At 43.9% G+C, this 20,996-nt stretch overlaps 1 protein-coding gene across 3 annotated transcripts in view; it reads left to right on the top strand.

Annotated features, from left to right (window-relative positions):
* ANO10 (anoctamin 10) overlaps nt 1-20,996 on the top strand; it is a 186,535-nt gene that overhangs the window by 3,145 nt on the left and 162,394 nt on the right. For all 3 annotated transcript variants that reach the window (XM_045295089.1, XM_045295090.1, XM_030886940.2), the window contains exons 2-6: nt 2,314-2,511; nt 3,668-3,802; nt 12,592-12,711; nt 16,392-16,961; nt 18,717-18,772. In XM_045295089.1, the coding sequence (XP_045151024.1) occupies nt 2,314-2,511; nt 3,668-3,802; nt 12,592-12,711; nt 16,392-16,961; nt 18,717-18,772 (1,079 nt within the window). The remainder of the gene's footprint in view (nt 1-2,313; nt 2,512-3,667; nt 3,803-12,591; nt 12,712-16,391; nt 16,962-18,716; nt 18,773-20,996) is intronic.

Raw genomic sequence — 20,996 nt, 5'->3', positions numbered from 1 at the left:
TTAACCATGAGGTCATCGGTTTGAAATCACCAGGTGCTTCTTGGGAGAAAGACAAGGCTTTGTACTCCCATAAAGAGTCATTTTCAGAAACCCACAGGGGCAGTTTTGGGGGAGGGGGTGTTTACAAAATCTGCTAGAAAGTAGAGAACATTTTACAAGGGAAAACCCTATAACTTACACAAAACAATACTTAAATTTGTATTAAGTCATCAAATCCTGGACCAAGCTAAAATACTCTTTTTCAGTCTTACGGTATGTTAAACCTAATGTAGCTTATTAATCTACTTGATAAGTTCTTCTCATTATTCTACCAACATCTAATTGGTATGCTCCTGTCCACCTTCTCTAAAGAATACTTGTAAATAGTAAAATAATAATCTACCTTTAAAAACCCTATGTAGAGAAAGATTTAAAATTTAGGAAACAATTTTCTGTCTTCATATTACTTTAAATAATTAATTATACATGCAATAGAAAATCATAATGCCTTTGATTAATATTTTTAGAAACACACTTAAAATATCATTAAATCTAATTGAGTATCAACATATACAGGGGAAAATCATTTAAAAATAAATTGCTTTTTATTATTTAATACTCATGTTTACATAATTTGTTATAGTCCAATGTTTATTTTTCCCTGTAGAATATTTTATTTAAAATTAATTTTCTGAAATTTTAGCATCTTATTTTTATATTAAGAAACTGTATCCTTAGCTCCATACTTTTACTCAATACAGACTTTATACCAATACCAAGAGCTAATAAATGTTGGATTATTACCTCAGGTTGTCTTCTGATTTCAGTAGCTAACAAGCCACTTACTAGTGCATTTTCTATTTATTAAAAACCCTGTAATCCTCATTAAAAAAGCACAGTTCAATTAAAAAATGAGCAAAGGACTTAAGGAGACATTTTTCCCAAGGAAGATTTACAACTGATCCAAATGCACATGGGAAGATGCTATTAATCATCAGAAAAATATAAATCGCAGCACCAGTAGGATACCACTTCTCCCCCAGTAGGATAGCTATTATCAGAAAAAAAGCAAAAATAACAAGGGTGTCAAGAATGTGGAGAGATTGGAAACCTCCCACATTGCTAGTGGGAACATAAATGGTGCAGCTGCTATGAAAACCAGTTTGTCCTCAAAAAGTTAGGCTAAGAAATACTATGTAAGCCAGTAATTCTAACCCTAGGTTTATGAGGGGGCTTTGAAAATCTGTGGATAAATTTCGTTTTCTTTTAACTTTTTCCACCCATTTTTTAAAATAGCCCTCGTGGCCCTGGGGTTTAGGTCTTGGGCTGCTTACAGTTCAACACCCCCTGCCTGACCCCCCTCCCCCAGCTGCTCTGAGGGAGAAAGATGAGGCTGTCTGGTCCTGTAAAGATTTCCAGTTTCAGAAAACCTATATATGGTCTCTGCGAGTCAGAATCTACTTGATGGCCATGGGTTTGGTAACTTTTGGTAGAAACCAAAGAATAAGAAGCAGTGATTCCAACAGGCTGATGTTTAGTCTTGGATGTTCATTGCAACATTGTTTCCAATGACTGAAATGTAGAAACCCACTGGAGTATGTCCATCGAAGAGTGGAAGAACCACCGCTATCCAGTTGATGCCAACTCACAGCAACCCAATCGGATGGAGTAGGATGCTCTAGAGAGTGTCCAAGGGTACAATCTCTGTAGAAGCGACTGCCACATCTTGCTTCTGTGGAGTGGCTGGGAGGGTTGAGTCGTACACTGAGACACGGTGTCCCAGGACTCCGTGGTACGTACTGCAACGGGCTCTCAGTTATACAGAGAAATGAAGTTCCAGTACAGGTTTTGACATGACTGGACCTCAGAGACATCAGGTTGAGTGCAATAAGTTAAACACAAAAGGACATGAGGTGACATGAAATACGGAGAATGAGCAAAAATGGAGAGACCAAGTTTATTCGTAGTCCCCGGAGGCTTGTGAGGTGGGGTGTGTGTGGGAGCGCTAATTGTCTAAGGGGTGCTGACTTTCTAGTTGGAGTGGAGAAAAACTTTCGGAAATAGTTGAATGTAACCCATTTCCCTAAATTGCTTACTTAAAAATGGCAAACGTTTTGGGTTTTTTTTTGTGTGTGGCTATTTTGCCACTAAGACATTTAAAACAAAATTTTAAAGAATTGCCACCCCCAGCTTACTTTGATTTTTATTCATTTGGAAGACTTAAGTTGTTAATGTGATTTCTGTATGCCAGAGTAGTAACATAGTATTGGTAAAGTTTTCCTTTCTTAAGCTTCTGTGCTTTTCTCTAAGCCTGCACTTATTTTTCCTTTAAAGGTGCCCAGCTGCTGATGAGGCCCTTGTTAAATAAGTATGAGAAAGAAACACTAGTGAATCAGAACTTATATCTTATCGGTGCTTCCAGTATTAGACTGCTACTGGGCGCCGAGGCCTTGGGCTTGGTGAAAGAATGCAATGATAACACCATGAGAGCCTTCACCTACGGAACCCGGCAGAACTTCAAAGATTTTGATGGTAAGTCTCTCTCTGAATCAGTTTATCACAAGAACGTTTTGACTACAGAGTCAGAGGTCAGCAAACTTCTCCAGGTAAAGGGCCCTAGGCTAAGTGTTTGGGGCACTGCTGGCTGTAAGGCTTCTGTGTCAACCACTAAATACTGTCGTTGAGCAAAAGTCGTCCTAGGTATTAAGTGGGCAAATTCATGTGTCTGCGTTCCAATGAAACGTTCTTCACAAAAGCAAGTGATTAAACCCATTTGGTCCATAAGCTACAGTTTGCCACTTGGCAATAGGTGAACATAAAGGACCCATGTAATTGATTAATATGATTCTCATTCTTAGAATGATGATGAGTCCTTAGCTTTAATATAGAAAAATGGGAGAAACACATTCTCATCAGTAACATAGAATCCCACTTCCTGAAACTTCGGGCTCCCGCTAACCACAGTGGGGCAACTAGTTCTGTTCTGGCCCAATTAGGGCTAGAAGAGACCAGATCTGGAAAGAACTACTGCAAATGCCAAGGGTGAGGGTTTGAGTTCAGAATCAAACTGACTTCTTCCAGAGATTCAGAGGTACGGCATGTGCTCAGACTTCTTCAGGCTCACGTGCTCTGGATTTGCCCACCTTAGTACATAAATGATCAAGATGAAATTCACCTCATCTGAGAGGGTTCACCTGTCAAAGAGCTGTCATATTTTCACATCAGACTTAGTCTAGTCCCTCATTTACGGGAGCTGGTTTCACTCCAGAAGGAAATGGCCTTACTTTTGAGAGTTTGAGGGGAGAGAATTGACCATGTACACCCAATTCTTCAATTACAATCCCTGGTTAGGAATATTGTTAGACCATTCATTGGTCCTTCTGTTCATTGGTAATTAATGGGATCCAGCAAGGATCTACTTTGTGGATGCTTGTACAATATTAGCCAGTCTCTATTACAGTGATAGAAAAATTGTATTATGTGGATGTAGAGTTGACTTTTTTAATTCTTATAAAACATTTAAGGAGCTTTCTGTTGTGTTTAACTTATCAGTTTGGTACTTTGTTTACTACTTAATTATTTCTTGTTTACGTACACCATTATTTCTATAATACCTGGCAATTTGATTAGTATTGCTTGTTGGATTTTTTTACAGAGAAAATGATTGGAATTTTTGTTTTAATTTTAGATAACAATGATGATTTCCTCACAATGGCAGAATGTCAATTCATTGTCAAGCATGAACTTGAAAATCTCAGAGCCAGAGATGAAAAAATGATCCCTGGTTACCCCCAGGCAAAGTTGTATCCTGGAAAATCACTATGTGAGTTCATTCTATCAACCAGTTTCTGAATACACATGCTAATGCAGTTATTTTTCTTGTGAGACCTGGTGATAAGACTGATTACTGCTTAGCAGCTAACTGAAAGGTTGGTCTTTGAACCCACCCAGAATCTCTTTTGAGGACAGATCCAGCTACCTGCTCTCCTAAAACTTGAAGGCTACAGAACCACGTGGGACATTTCTGCTCTGATACAGGGGTCGCCACCAGTCAACATCTCTTTGATAGTCCCTATCAACAGTCACAGGAGACATAAATCAGCTCCAGGGGTTTCAGTTTTCCTCCTCCTGGAAAGGTTACCAACTGTATTGTGTCCTCCGGATTGAATCTGTTAGTTTTTGAACTTCATTATATTACATCTCTAAATGTATTCTTTCTGGTTTTCTACACTTATTCATCAAGGTTTCACAGCCTGAAATGAGTAAGGAAATACTAGAGGTCTCATGAAATTTATGGAAAAATGCTATCTTTTCATTTCATTTTTCCACAAACTTTTTGAAGCCCCCTTGTATATTGGATATCATCAAAAATTGCGTTTACATTGATTATTTTTTTGAATTCCAGTTTCAATCATATGATTTTACTTCATTTCTGAGGTTTTCTATTATATTTCTTCATTTACATTAAAAATCTTAATTCTTAATAACATTAACATAATGAATAATCTGCCTTTTTATACTATGCAATAAATAGATTGAAAAATCAGGTTGATTTTAATATTAATAATAAAACTCCTAAAATGAAGCTCAAGATTTCTTTCTGTGTTCTTACCCCCTATTACGCAAAACTGAAAAAACCTCTTACTGCCATCAAGCCAATGTTGACTCACAGTCACCCTAAAAAACAGTTTACAAGAGTAGAAAGCCTTGTCTTTCTCCCACAGAGCAGCTGGCAACTTTGAACTATGGACCCCACACTGGCTGGTTCAGTATACACTCGGCCAGTGTGTACGGAGCTATGCTCTGGGCCTGGGTGAGATGCCTTTGCTTGTTCTCCTTGTAGATCTCCTTGGCTTTTCAGAAGTAGCGGGGACTTGGGGTCCAGGTGGCCATCTTTATTGTTTGTCCTCATTTCCATTCCATCTACATGTGTTTTGATGCCGATTGCTTTTTTATTCCTTCTAGTCGTTGTTGGACATGTGTTCTCTCAGTGCATAGATTAAAGTGACCATTATTTCTGGAAACATTTTCTTCAGTACCTTTGAAGCTTTGGTTCCATTTGATCTCTTCAAGTCTTCGGGGATGCCAATTATGTAAATATGGGCTGTTCTGGCTCACATCTCTGTCTTTGTTGTTGAGACTTTGTTCTTGCTTCACCGTCTTAAGCTATTTGCCATTTTTCTGACTGTGCTTTCAGTCTCTTTTTTATAGCGTTTGTTATAACTGTGTTTCTCTAACAGAGGCATGTTTCTCTTTTGTTGCTTTTCCCGAGATTTGGCACCTTAGTCTCTCCTGGCTATTCTTTGCATTTTGATTTCAAAGGTGCAATGTTTGTTTGAGTTCCTTGAATTTTGTGTAGAATTTAATCGTTTATCAGTGTTGGATGCTGCGATATTCTGCTGCTTCCTCTCAGTTGTTTTGTTTCTCCTTGCCCTGTTTTCCCCATGTGTCATTATGATTTGCATCATTTCGGGTCAGTCTCTTTCTGATTAAATGAATCCCTCGTTCTCCCAGACTAGCCATTTCAGAAGGAAGCTAGTGTGTAGGTGGGGAGTGGGGTAGGTGTTGCATACTGAAAATGTTTTTAGACATGCCTGGGTACTAAGTCAAATACAATACAAAAAGTTCATTGAGTGGGTTGTGTGGGTTGGTAACGTGTGTGTGGCATCTTGTTTTTCCTTTCCACCTGCATGAATCAGCCCATCATGTGGAAGTCACTGCCTCTATCTTTGTCTGTCTGTGTGGGTATAGCCTCAGGGGTGTGACTGGGTTAAAGAAAAGGGTGGGGGCACTCTTTCATCCAGTGGGGACTCTGAAGCAGCAGCTTCTAAATACCCCGGGCTGCTTCAAAGAGAGGGATTTTTAACCTAAATGCCAACTTGAAAGAACGACGTGAATGCATTTCTCTTGAGTGTGCAGGTGTTCAATTGGTGTCCTGAAGCAGTAGCAGGAAAGTAGGTTCCTCACAGGCAACATAATGTTTTCATAAACAAGGATTATTCTTTTTCGTATCAGTGCGGAAGCTACCAGAGTTTTAAACTGGATATTTTATCATGCTCCACCATTTGTAACACTAAGTGATTTGAACTGAGTATCTTGTAACGTCAGCTCAGTCAAGGTCATGTGAGAGCTGAGATGAGGGCTGCAGTCAAGTTGGCAGGACCAGATTTTAAACTGTGCCTTACTCTCTTCCTTCACGGTTTTGAAATGTTGTTATGTCATTTTAATTTTGGTTGGAGAAATGGCGCATGTATGATTAGACACTGCTAGCAAGTGCAAATTGCGGAACTCCTAAAACTTAGAGTCATTTAAAATGCTGAATTGCTGTTAAGTTAATCCACAGGAGTCAGTGGAAAGGCTTATTTTAGCCTCTGGATTTTGTGTTATTTGTGTGGGAGCCACCCTCAGAAGCTGCTGTCTCTCTGAAGCTGATCAGCAGAGACCTTAATTGGTGCCATGTCTTCCTGCCTGATTTGTGGTGGAAGCGGCTAGGGCTTTCAGGAGGAAAACCCTCCATTGGGTGCGGTCTAATTAGATTTTAACTTCTTATGTCATGGTTATAAGTTTGTTTGCCGAAATGTCACGTTTTCAAAGGGAGGTTTCATTGGGCAGATAGCCAGCTGTGCCCATGTGAACGTCATGCTGAGGGCTGCAGTGTACTGTGCCAGCTAGGGCACTTCCTCCCATCAAACAGGGAGCACTGGGGAGAGCTTCCAGCACCCCCCTCCCCCTTCATGGCCATCCCATTTCTGGTTTTCCACGTGGACTGAGACTTCCTCATGCCCTCTGACCCTGCTGTCTCTATAGGTGCTTAAACAAAATGCATTCCTATGCATTTTGTTGTTGAAAACACACACAACGAAACACTTCCCTGTGTGTTCCCCACGTCCCGTCGGTGGCAGTGATGGCCTTCTTCGAGGTGTGCCACCGTTCTCCCCGCGCTTCGCCGAGCTCTTCCTTCTCCATAACAGACTTCCACCGCCCCACGTTTCCACTGCCACCTGCGCCTTCCAGTCGTCCCACACAGATGGTTGTCAAAGGAGGCATGCCCGCGGCAGGCATAATTTGCTAATTAAACTAAACAACTGTTTGCCTTTGGCTTTGAAGATACTTCAGGGCATATATTTTTATTCTAAGGTTTAAATATTATAACAGGACAATTGTTTCAGGAGCTCATCCACCCTCCGCAGCCCTAGAGTTCATGAGAATCTGAAATTCTATTCTGTGTTTTCCCTGTTTTGATCAGGATTCTTCCGGGGGATCATCGATCAGAATGTTCAGCTGTGGTGGCTGGACACCATCCAGTGCTTCTGGCCTCTTGACAAAAGAGAGTTGTTCACGGAGGCAGGCAGCCAACCACACATTGCCTACACTCCTCTTCCCGACAGTCTTGCTTCCTCTTCCGGTTCAGGCAGATGGAAGTCTGCTGTTGTACTTTGGATCTTCAATGAGTTCTTAAATGTAACAAAACATTTGGTGCTTCTTCTGTTTTTGTTTTTTAAAAGAGTAATTAAGGGATCACACATCTCTTATGCATGAAATGTATCCCAAGGAATATATTATTTGCTGTAAGTTAGAACTCTGTCTCATAATGTCTACCAAACGGTTGTTGTGCTTTAATTGATGTGGTTAACCTTTCATTTCGCATGGTTAATCCTTTGGAGTGCATGTTGATGCAAGCAGCCGACACACTTGGCAGCTAACTACACAAGTTGATGATTTGTTCTCCCCAGAGGCCCTTTGGAAAAAAGGCCTGGTGATCTATGTCTGAAAAAAACTAAGCCATTGAAACCCTATGAGATATCTGTGTGGGAGCAAACTTGACGATAGGAACGATGAGATAGGAAAGGTAGGGGGCTCAAAAACTGGCTTCCAGAAAGTCGATTCTGACACATAGTGATCCTCTCGGGCAGAACAGAACTGGCTTTCAGAGACTGTATATCTTTTCGGTAGCAGACAGGCTCATCTTCCTCCTTCAGAGCTACTGATGGTTTTGAACTGCTGACCTTGCAGTTAACAGCCAGACATATAACCCACTCCACCACTTTGGGGACAGTGAGTTTATATTAGTGGGGGAGGATCAATTTGGGGAAAGGTATGAATGGCTGTACAATTTGATGGATATAATCAGTATCATGGAATTGAACATGTAGAAATTGTTGAATTGGTTTACGTTCTGTGGTGCATTTTCTCGACACAATAACAACAAAATAAAATCCTTGAGAACATGAGCCACGTAGAAAGGAGAAAACACTTTGGCGCTCAGTTCTTGTCTGACACATACGAGGTTGCCCTAAACTCGAAATCGACTTGCCAGCAAGTGGTGGTGAGCATGTTGTCATCGGCTGTCTTCTGTGGACAGGTGGGTAGTCAGATACAGCCTGCTTCTGAAATCTAATTTGGCTTGATAAGAATGATGAATAAAGGCCAGCTGAATGCCATGTAGCAGGCGTGTTGCTACAAAGATTAAGTCACTTGTGCGCACCTACAGGACTATAGTCAACGGCTCTATGCACTCCTCAGGTGACGGCGGGGCGGGCCGCCTGAGCCGACCCAGTGCATCCAGAGCAGGAGCCTGGCATTCTGCTTCTGTGGAGAGTGAACAAGCGACAAAGAAAGTGTCTGCTGTCTAGTGGATCCTGACTCACAGGAACCCTGCGGGGCAAGACAGGTTCGCAAGGCTATTATCTCTATGGAATCAGACTGCCACATCTCTGTCCACTGAGGACCTGCTGGATTCGAACCACAGTAGCAGCTGAGCACATAGCTACTGTGCCCCCCAGGACGCCTTCTATAAAGATTCCAGCCAAGGGATCCCAGGGGAGCAGTCCCACTCTGTAACACACGGCATTGCCATGCGTTGAAATCAACTCCATGACCCAAGACAATAACCACAACTCTATACGCTTTGCCGTGTGCATATGGACCTTTATTAGATTAAGCAGTGATGGAAACCGTGCAGGGGATATCCCCGAGAGTCGTTCTTTTTTTTACTTCACAGAGCAAATGCCATCTGTTCACACCCCAGTCTAGGGTCTCCCAGGGGCGGTGGGGCTGTGCCGGGGGTGCCCACATCCTACACAGGCTGCTAGGTGTTGTTGTTGGCTGGCACCCCTGGTGCTTGTTCCATTGCTGGGGTCGAGGCAGCAGCACCCGCCACTCCCCTGTCGTGCAGAGACCCTGTGATGTGAGACAGTTTTGTTTTCACTTTTGAATAAACACATCACACACACCAAAGAGAGTCGTGGGACCGAGGTGGCACTATTCCTGTTTCCTTCATTGCTGGGTTCCTTCTGGGAGCCAGGTGACCTGCAGTCTCTCTTAGTAGACTTCCGTTTGCTTTTCCTCACCACCGGCTGTGGTGGTCATCACTCAGAGGACAGGCCGAGGTCATTTGGCAGAAGGAAGGAATCCTCGTGGAAGCTGTCCCTTCCTTTAAATAGGCCTGCAGCAGCATCTTTTCCTTGGAAGGTAAGCCTCTGGCATGAGCATTCCTAGTTGACTTGAGAAAGTTGAAGGATAAGAACAAAACTCAACAAACTAGAGACTGCCCCCCCCCCCCAACCCCCTCCAAACCAACATCTGTTTTTAGAAGCTGAAACCCAAATAATGCTCTTGGCATTGCTGGTAACGTGAAGGCCAGTAATTTAGGACTCTGAGCCCCTCAGGTCATGATTCTATGTTTAGAAGTCCGTCTGCAAGCCGAGTGTTGTGCCTGCTGGGAAAGTCTTCTAGAATCTAACCAAATCTTTAAGAGAGACAAGTGTGAAGTAGTAGACTAATCTTTTAGATGCCTTGCGTCCGTTCAGAGTTAAGGGGGAATAAAAGAGACACTAACCTTGATACAGGACTTGAAAGAATAAGAAACAGGAAGCAAGACCCGGGCAAAGTGTGCGTTCCCAAAGAGGAGGCACGAGTCAGAACACTTGTGGGAGATCAGTCGGCGCGCACGTGAGCTGACGTAGAATCCGCTGACACGTTCTAGAATAAAAATATGAGGGGCGGGGAAAAGGATTTGATGGCACCAGACGCTGTCACATGTTTGCCTTTCTAACCCTACTTGCTGACGTTTTGATTCTTCCACCATTAAGGAGGATTTTTATCACAGCGCTAGCCCCCACTTTTTTCCCTTTGCCTAATTATACGTAAGAGAGCATTCTAAGCTGAACCTTGACTTCTTTTTTTAAAGATACAGGTTTTCCCCTATTGCTCCTCTCAGCTGTCTTCTACGTTATCTTTCCTTACATTTCTAAGAAGCGATGTTGACTTTTCAATCACCCTGGAGGTGTCATGACACGGCCCTGTCCTGAGAACACACAGCTTATGTCTACCTAGAACTCGCTGTAGAAACGCCGTGTCTTGTCCATCCTGTTGGGCCGGGGAGGGGCCTGCTGCCCATGTTCTCACCCCTTGCCCATGGTGGCCTGTAGGTAGGAGATAGGGGTATGGGAGAAGCACACCTACTCTTCAGTCAGACACTGTGCCAGAGGTCAAGAGGAAGGTGCACAGGTGTTGCATCTGAGTTTTCACACCACTGAATATTCTCCTTCCGGAAGGCCTGATAAACTCCCCCCAATCCCCCAGCCCCCACCTCCCTGTCTCATGAATCACCGTAATTATGAATGAAAGAATGCCCCAGTTTTCTGTAATATTTCCAGGGTGTATTGACTTTGGGAAAAAAAATCATCTCTTTCACATGCCACCTTTTCACAGGTGGGAAAGGACTTAAAGTTTTGCATCATGTGTAATTATATATAAAAAAAGATGAGTATTTGTTCATAGAGGATGAAATGATAGCACTCGGGAATATTCTGACATCTAAGGACATGTTGTGCTCTCTCTATATTGACTTGGAGAGCAAGCACATATCTTCATACTTTTACACAGGAAAATATGATAGAACCGGTGTCTAGAAGGACTGCAATTTTGTTTTAGACATACATTTCTGGGTGTATTCTAGATGTACAAGAAAATGCTATTCAGCAACAGCTATTTCTTAAGTGTGGCAGTTACTTAATCTACTGTCAACTCGAGTGAAGGGGTGGAGCCTAGCCTGTCAATCAGGTCATAGCCAATGAAGCTTCTGTGTGGGTGTGGCCTTCTGAGGATTCTGGGAACTCCAGTCTTCCTCCCTGGAGGCGGCACATACTCTCTCTCTCTGCTTGACATTCCTGTTGACAAGCCATATGGAGATACACTATTGGAGCCAGAGCGCTGAAGCTGGTGGAGCCATGTGGAGACCCATGCCAGTGTTAAGATGCTTCTACCACCACTGCATCCACAAGACTTTCCACCCACTGGCCTGTGATCTTACGGCATTTGCCATCATTGCATGTGTTGTATGAGCCTGAAGAGGAATTTATAGACTGGCATCAGACATATGAGCTAATATCAGACTTATGGACTTGATCTGGACTGGGCTGGGGTGTTTTCTCAATATTCAATTGCTCTTGTAGATAAAGCTCTTTCTTGTACACACATGAGTGTCTATGAATTTGTTTCTCTTGTCAACCCAGGCTAACACACCAAGGAAGGGGTAGGGAAAAACAGGGACCCTTTCCTATCAGAATTTGTACTCTTCTTTGTGGCTTAAACTTGGGCTTGTATTGCTTTTACAATCAAAGAAAGTAATAACATTTACATTCTGAAGAATAAGGGAATATAGGTTGCAGGGACAGTAATTTATTGAATGTAGCTCTTCTAGCCAAAGTCTGTAACTCCCACCAGATGACCATTCCCTGCCTAGGCCTGGTAAGAAGGCGAGGAAGATACTGATAGGATTCACACGGGAGTAATTGTGACCAGGATCCTTTGCATTGCCATCCTGCTGCGCACAGAATGAGCCCTCGCAGAAGCAGGAAGCAGGATCTCATTACCAGCAAGAGCCAGGAGTGGAACGCGTCCTCTGGACCCGAGATCCCTGTGCAGTGAGCCTCCTGCATCCAGAAGACAGCTGTAACATCAGAGAAGCAGCGGCAGAACCAGGAGCCAGAGCATGGAACAGAGTGGTGGACTTCTCAACCCACAGAGCAAATAAAGCTGGGTGCTTTTGTGTAGGAGGCTAGCTTGTGGAGTCGGACTCTTTGAACCATGGAAATGAAGCTGGGGGCCACTGGACTGAGACTTACTGGAGTAGGATGCCTCTGGGCACTTAATTCAGGGAGCGGGGTTTGCTGACTAACTTGAGTTGAATACTTTAGGGTTGAGGCTCACAGTGGAGTGGTATGCTTCTGTGGGCATTTACCAGCAGACCTGAAAGAACTTTGTAACACATCCTGATAAGCAACGATCCCTAGTATGTCTCACCACTATTACAACCTGTTGCCTTCCTTAATAAACTCTTTAATTCATGGGTTTTGTCTATGGGTTCTGCATGACCGTTGCAGTAGATATTCGATCCTCCCCAAACCTCCCCCAAACTGATTGTCATTGGGCCCTAAAGAGGTAAAACAGAACATGAGTGAAAATATCATGTAGGCTTTTGAGTAAGCACTGTCCAGGCCTGGTGTGCAGTCCTCAGTCTCTTACCGCAGTGGTGGTACAGTGCCCGCTGAAGCCTCACCCGCAGCGTCGGATCTGTTTTATGGACTTTGGCCCGTTTTCTCTTTGCAGTGAGAAGATTGCTCACCTCTGGCATTGTGATTCAGGTGTTTCCGCTGCATGATAATGAGGCCCTGAAGAAGCTTGAGGACACCTGGTATACGCGCTTCACCGTCAAGTATCAGCCCATAGGTATGTGGATCAGCCTATGGGGCTGTATGTGTCAGTACCCACTCTCCAAGGAAAGGGCCGGCGGGGCCAGGAAGAGCTTCCTCCAGAAAATGAAAAGCTATGATTCGGCTGGAAAGGCAGACGTGTAACATTCAGAGTACGAGGCTGCATGGAGGAAAGCATTTCTTTTGGGGGAGAACTGGGTTAAAGTACTTATTTTTCATCTCTAATGCCCTGCTAGGTGGACTGTATCGTGAGCTTTCATGAGTTTTACCAGCAACACTTTAGAGTGGCCTTCCGGAGGATGGAGGATACATTTTACAAGAATTAAGTCTGGCCTTGAATATTTTGGCTGATGCTGTAGGGCCAAGCAATGCTGACACTGAGGAAAATTCTACCAGGCCTAAATAACTTTTGAGATAATATAGAAATATCTTGTTGTGTGTTTCTATTGTCTCTGACTATACCTCTAAGAAGAGTTATTATTTTATTTAGTATGTGTCAAGTGCTATTTTATATCAATACAGAGTTTCAAAAATATTCAAAATTGCTGGCTCAGTAATACATTTGAAGCGTTGGATGTACAGTTACGCTGGTGGATTTCCTCATAAACATTTGCAAAACATTCTTCTGCGAAGGCCATTTCTCCCTTGATTTTGTTAAAAGGAATACTTCCCCAATAGTCTTTCTAATTTCCATTTCTGAGCACCACCATGGTAATGCTGTTATAAAAAGCGAAGATTGTTTTTAGGCTCATATCCTGAAACTGCATTCATTATTATTTTTTAATTTGTAGAGATGGAAGTTTTATGTTTTGATAGTTTCAAGTATCGCAGTAGCTACTTTGTGCTGGATTTAAGGCATTCTTTCACTTGGTTTTAGCATCGAAGTGGAAGGAAGTGCATTTGATTATTGTCTGTAGGACTAGATGCCGGTAGCATCTGCCAGCTAAGCTTGGGCCTGGCTGTCCTGGTGGCTTCAAGGTGTCTGGGGAGTGCTGGCCCCAGGAGAGTGGCTGGACACAGGCACATCTTGAACCACCCTGCAGAGGCCACCTGTTCAGAACCCAACACATAAGAACCATCTTTTCTTTTCAGGCAGCTCCTCTAACCTATTGCAGAGTGAGGTGGCTTTATCATATTCACCATCCTAATGAGCCTCTGGGGGGGTTGCTGGAAGGTCTAAGGATAGGAAAAAATAGCTCAGTATGTTCACTCTAACCCACCTCCATAGACTCCTCTGATCAAAGTATCTTTTTAAAAATGATATGGCATGCAATTGACCAGAAACCATTTCAACTTCTGCTGCCAACTGTCTGCCACTGGCACATCCCATCATGGTGCCAGGGCAGGATGCTCTCACCATCCAGACACTCGCTGATGTGGGTGTGGTAGGCAAAGCAGGCAGTGTAAGTGAGCTCTCTTGGATTCGTTAGCTTGAATTGAGTTCAGACAACGTTAACAGTAATGTGGCTAGCAGTTCAAACTCACGCACTGCCGAGAGAGAGAGAGAGAGAGAGAGAGAGAGAGAGAGAGAGAGAGACAGACAGACAGACAGACAGACAGACAGACAGACAGACATGGACCCATAGAGATATGTGAGGCTTTCTCTCCTGTAAAGAGCGTACAGCCTTATCCACTCAAAAGGGCAGTTCTACTCTGGGTTTGCTATGAGTAGGAGTTGACACTAGGGCGATGGGTGTAGGTATACAAGGGGGTTACCCCCCCAAAACAGAATTGTGCTGGGCAGAGCAGAGCTTTCGTAATTACGAATTTTTCCTGCTAGGCCAGCATAGAGCAACTCTCTCTCAATTAGTGCACCCAGTGGTGTCACCTGGGAAGGTTCTCTCTGGTTACAGTGAATTTTTTCATAAAAGCAGTTTTGCTCAAACCTCGTTTGTTGTTATGGCTGGCTTAAGAGAACAGTGTGCGGCTGTGAAATTTTGTTTCCTGCCTGGGAAAAATGCCGCAGAAACTGTTGTGATGTTGAACACAGCTTACAAGGACAGTGCTACGGGGGAAACTCAAGTGTAGGAGTAGTCTTCTCATTTCAAAAAAGGTGAAATGTTAATTGATGACAAACCTCGTTCTAGACATCCATCAACTTTCTGAACAGACAAAAATTTCTACTTGTAGTGCATTTGGAGTTCATTCCACCAGGTCAGACTGTTGATCAAGCTTTCTATTTCGAGGTTCTGAAAAGATTGCATAACAGTGTGCCACAAAAAAGGCCTGCTTTGTGGCAGACGGGAGACTGGTTTTGCCACCACAACAATGCTCCTGCCCACGCAACCATCTCTGCACCAGTTTTTGGCAAAAAACAGCATGCCTTTCTTGCCCCACGCACCTGACTCACCTGAACTTGTTCCATGGGGCTTCTTTTTGTTTCTGTGAATGAAGAGGGACATGAAAGGACAGCGATTTAACAATGCAGAAGAGGTGAAGAAAAAAACGAGGCAAGTGCTGTCAGCCATCCAAACAGATGAGTTTGAAAAATGTTCCCAAGAATGGAATTGCAGATTTGACAAATGTGTTGAGGGTAATGTAAAGTACTTTTGAAGGTGATAAAGTTGTTTTGTAAAAAAAATTAAATACATAGCTTTGGGGGTGGGGTGAAGAATTCTGTTTTTTGGGGGTATCCCCTCATATGCTCTTTATGACATTGAGTATAAGTAAATGTTCTAAAAGGGAATATGTAAAGTTGTGTGCGATCTTGAATAATTTGTATTTTTCCGAGTATTGACAATTTTGCCAAGACTTATTGATGCAGACTTCTACTGGTGGGTATGCTAAGTGTGGTACTTACATACTCTGGTGTCAACTTGCAAAGGGGTGGAGTCTAGCCTGTCACCCAAGTCACAGCTTGGTGACCTCATTTGGAGGTGCCACAGAGACAAATAGCTCACTGGAGGCCAGGTACCTGCTTAGTCTTCCTGCTGACAAACCACATGGAGACCTCTGATGAAACCAGAGCCCCAGGAGCTGCAGGAGCCACCTAGAGACCCATGCCAGTGCTGAGATGGTTCCACCACCACTGGATCCACAAGACGTTCCATCCACTGGCCCATGATCTTCCTGCATTCGGCGTCATTGCATGTGTTGCATGAGTCTGAAGAGGAAATTTTAGACTGGTATCGGACTTATGGACTAATATTGGACTTAAGGACTTGATCTGGACTGGGCTGACGTTTCCCTTCATATACAAATAGTCTTTGATAGAAAGTTCTCTATTATACACATATGAGTGTCTATGAATTTGTTTCTCTAGTCAAACCTGGACTAACACACGCAGTAAGGCATAGAGTTCTTTTTGGAGAAGAATATGTGTGACTATACTGTTAAAGTGGGAGCAAAAATAAGAGCCCTCAACCTAACATAGCTCAGAGCTTGGGCCCTGAGAGTTGTCAGGAAGGCAACCTCCTGAGGAGGAAGTAAAGGGAAGCTGTCTGAGGGTGCCTCGCATCGCAGCCAGCCCGGCAGTCCTGAATGAGGACGGTGTTTGGTTAGCTGTGTGGACATGTGGGTGTGCATAGCATGGGTAGACTTAACACACTATGTGGAATGAAGATATCAATGGATCCCCGTTTGGCTACAAAACTGACTAAGCTTGCTTGAATTATATTTGAAATGTATATTTAAAATGTAATTAGTATTATGTGTATTTTTGAACCTGTTTCTCGCCACCCCCCCTTTTTCTTGTAGACAGTATTCGCAGCTACTTTGGGGAGACGATTGCCCTCTACTTTGGGTTTTTGGAGTATTTCACGTGTGCCTTAATCCCCATGGCCATCATTGGGCTGCCTTACTACCTGTTTGCCTGGGAAGACTACGACAAGTACGTCATCTTCGCCTCGTTCAACCTGGTCTGGTCCACCGTCATCCTGGAGGTGTGGAAGCGAGGCTGTGCCTGCATGACGTACCGATGGGGCACCCTGGTCATGAAGAGGAAGTTTGAGGAGCCACGGCCTGGATTCCATGGGGTCCTGGGTATCAATCCTGTCACCGGCAGGGAGGAACCGCTCTACTCCAGCTACAAGCGACAGATGCGCATCTACCTGGTCTCCCTGCCCTTTGTGTGCCTGTGCCTCTACTTCTCTCTGTATGTCATGATGATTTACTTCGATATGGAGGCCTGGGTCCTGGCGCTGCATAAGGACAGTGAGTCTGAATGGACCAGCCTCCTGTTGTACGTGCCCAGCATCATCTATGCCATTGTGATCGAGATCATGAACCACCTCTATCGATATGCTGCCGAGTTTCTAACTGCATGGGGTAAGGCTACAAGCTTGTGCTCAGGCCTGATGTGCCTGTGAGCATTCATAGGCTTCACACACCTGTTAGCTTGTAAAGAAGGTGTGTTTTGCTCTGGGCCCATCATAGGGATGCAAGCAAAGCTCACTGGTTCTGATGGTGTCATATCATAGATGTCACAGCTCTCATGGTTGCTAGTTACAGTATTCTAAGCGCCCTGCTAAAGGGGTCCTGGAGGTGCTGTGGGCTGGGTGTTGGACTGCTAACCTCAAGGTCCATGGTTCAAACCCACCGGCTGCCCCATGAAGGAAAGGTGGGGCCATCTGCTGCTCTCTTGATTCAAAGTCTTGGACACGCTACGTAGAGTCCCTTTGAGTCGGAGCCAGCTTGGTGGCAATGGGTATGCAGGTTTTCAGTATCTCCCCAGGACAGCATGCTGTCGAAATTATTTTATGATTTTAGAGACAAACCAGCTAGAGTTTTTACCAAGGCGCAGGGTTTTCCCTCTCATGTCATTTCTCATCTAGAGCCAGGTTAACCCGGACCTACCTGTATCCAAAACCTGTGTGCCTGAGACTGTAAGCCCATGTTTCATGCTGAGGGCAGATGGAAAAGATCTTTTTGACGACACTCCATTGGACTGAATGACAGCTAGTATTTTGTAACTGATTGCCTAGTGGTTGTGGGGAAATGAGGACGGCCATTATATTCCATGGAGTGGCATTGTCTAGGTGCAAGAGGAACTGGCAGTTTAACAATGTTTTGACAGGCCATTCGCTCATTCAAACAAACAAACAAACAAACAAACAAACAAACAAATGCCATATTATTTCCCAGAAAGAAGCCTAGGCCGTAACTTTGTGAACCCTAAAGGTGTCTCACATGCATTTGAGTGGCCACGCTCTAGCAGCTGTGACTACTACCACCACTGCCATCTGACTCAGCAACCCTAAGTGGAACCTCCCCTGTGAGTTTCCCAGGCTGTACATCTTTCCTGGATGCTGAGGAAGCCTCACCTTTCTCTCAAGGAGCCGCAGTTGGATTCAAACTGCCGACCTTGTGGGGTACAGCCCAGTGTGTAGCACACCGTTCCACCAGGGCACTTTTCGTGCAACAGCAGTGACTGGGTATTGAGTGCTTCCTTCTGTGGAGCTTGGGCTTGGATTTGATATTTCTCCTATTCACAGGGACCCTGTGGGGAGGGTACTGTCAACCCTGCTTGATAGCTGGGTGGCTAAGTCTCAAAAGTGAAGTGACTTGCTCAGGGTCAGACGGCCGCTGGGGTCCAGCCCCACTGCCCCTCTGTGCACGACCTCTCTTGTCTGCAGTCTTCTTGCCCGTTGCCTTGCTGCCTTGAGATCTGCACAGGGTCTCCTTTCCCAGGTGAGGATGGAGATGTGCATTCCCCTTTAAGCGAATCGCACGTGGCCAACCACATGCGCAGGAGACCATCCCCTTACTCATCAGAGATCTCTAGTGAGATCTCCACCAGGTCTTCTGGGGGGATTGGCTGATGTAGACTCATTGGCCAACACTTAGCACATTTTTTTTCTGTTAGTGATAATATTAAAAAAAAAAATAATTTCAGACCACAATGCTATTGGGGTACCCACTGAAAATGTGCCCTGAACTTCCTCTCCTCTTTCCCTGTTTGTTTTTGATGGCTGCACATTCATGATGAGTCCCTGGCCTCCGTGTGACCTCTTTCCCTGATGACCACATTCCCATGTTGCTTTCTTCCCTGAGAGACATGACCTCTCCTTTTTAATATTTCAGAGAATCACAGATTGGAGTCTGCCTATCAGAATCATCTCATTCTGAAAGTTTTAGTGGTAAGTACAGTTTTATACACACAGGTTAATTCAATGAGGAAACTAGTTCAGACTCTTAGGGATGTGACATTTCTAATTCAAGATTTCAGAGTTAGCGTATTTTGTGAAAGTAGCCAAGACATGGCTAATAAATGCACACACACACACACACACACACACATACATATCTGTAAAGTGACTTCAGAAAGTTCCACTTTCCCATTAGCTTTTGAAGCTCCCTTGTACATTTGTTCAAAAGTTACAAATACACATGTAGTATAATTCATTATATAACAACTAGTAGATCCTTTTGAATTTGTTGAACTCTCTGAATTACCATAATTCATTTAGTGATGAGACAGTAAAATAATTGCAAATGAAAGTATTCCATCATATGTTTAGACTGTTAAAAAGCTTTTAAGCTATGTTGGCAGGAGTGTGTCTTGCCTCACTTTGGAAGACGTCAGTAGGACTTTTTCCCTAAGATCACCCTTGGATTTGGTGACTGGAGGAGAACTCGCGGGACTCGGCATGTGATTACAAGACTTCCAGCAAAACCAGTACCAGCAGAGGCAATTGGTCTAAGCCCAGCTTCTGAGAGACTTCTATCTTAGTGGAGTCACACAAGATATGTTGAATTTTTCCAGCATTGAATGATGACAGCACTGTGAAATATTGGCTACCAGGAAGCTCATTAGGCACTCAGTGCTCATGGTTTTTATTGTCGACTGGTCACACATACTAAGGAAAACAGGTGTTCAGCACAAACAGGCACTGATGATTTATGAAGTGGTGGGAGCCCTCCTGAAACCCAAGCTCCCAAGTACCAGCCAAGGACCACCTTTGCAAGCAGGCCCTTCTGAGGAGCCCCGTCTCTGGCCTGCTCTGTGTTCTTTCAGTACCATCCAGTATCAGAGGCTGTTAGGGGTTTTGTTCCAATTGTCAGATAAGATTTGGTGAGTTTTTTGGAAGAAACTTGTCAGGACATGAATAGCCAATTGTATGTACCCATATTTCTGCTTTTTAAATAGAGTGCTACTCTTTCTTGAGTGCTATTAAATATTCTACTTATATTTCCCTTTTGTGTGGAGAGCTCTTTAATCAATACTAAGACTAGACCTGCTAGTGAGAACTTTGTCTTCATCAGAGAATATGTACAGATCCTTATTCCTAAGGAAATTGTCACCGTCTGTAGAAGCTGTGGCTGTGACCTTGTTTAACACTGAAAGAGAGTGCCACTTCTCTCTTACCTCTGTGGTTTCCCATAGGAAATCGCTGTCATTTGAGTCTGTGTTCGTCTGATGGCCACCTGTGGCAGGTGGGAACATTTTGACTCAGGGCAATCCTGTATGTGTCAACCCTGTACAGAACTGTACTCAAAAGGGTTTTCTTTTCTTTCCTTTTTAAATGTTCATTTTTTAAAAAGTCATTTAATTGGAGGCTCGTACAGCTCTTATCACAATCCATCCATCCCTTGTGTCAAGCGCATTTGTACATAGGTTGCCATCATCCTTTTCAAAACATTTTCTTTCTGCCTGAGCCCTTGGTATCAGCTCCTCATTTTCCCCCTCCTCTCCCTCCCTCATGAACCCTTGATAATTTATAAATTATTATGATTTTCATGTCTGACACCAACCACTGTCTCCCTTCACCCACTTTTCTGTTGTCCGTTCCCCTGGGAGGGGGTTATATGTCGATCATTGTGACCAGGTCCCCCTTTCTCTCCCCACCTTCCCCTTCCGCTCCTGGTGTGGCTTCTCTCAGGATGGGTCCTGAGGGGTTAGTTTGAAAGGGTTTTCCGTGACTGTGTTTCACAGGTAATCACAGGCCTTCCTTCCCAGGCACCTCTGTGTGCACCCAAACCTTTGGTGAATAGCCAAACTGATTAACCACTTGTCTCATCCAGGGACTCCCACTACGGCTAACGTGTCATTCTGCTTTTGCCACGCTCACGGTCTTTGATTCAGGAGTTCCATTATGTTATGTTTTGGGTTTACCTTGTATAGTGCTGCGCTCACCTTTAGATTCATACCTCGCATTCATAGGGGGGAAGTTTTCAGTCATTATTTGTTCACACACTTTTATTTATTTCAAACCATTTTAATTGTCAGGGGTGTGTGTGTACATTTCAGATCATTAACTGTATTCAACAGTTTAAATTGCTTAACCCCCTTAACACCCCTCCCTCCCCAATAATTTACCCTTCACCTGCTCCTTGGTGTCTCTTTTCCCTCTTGGGGGCTAC

Source organism: Echinops telfairi, unplaced genomic scaffold, assembly GCF_000313985.2.
Source record: "Echinops telfairi isolate 266 unplaced genomic scaffold, ASM31398v2 ScPeMD7_4225;HRSCAF=4972, whole genome shotgun sequence".
Taxonomy (NCBI): domain Eukaryota; kingdom Metazoa; phylum Chordata; class Mammalia; order Afrosoricida; family Tenrecidae; genus Echinops; species Echinops telfairi.
Note: the sequence above shows the minus strand (reverse complement) of the source record. Positions and strands in the feature narration are given on the sequence as shown.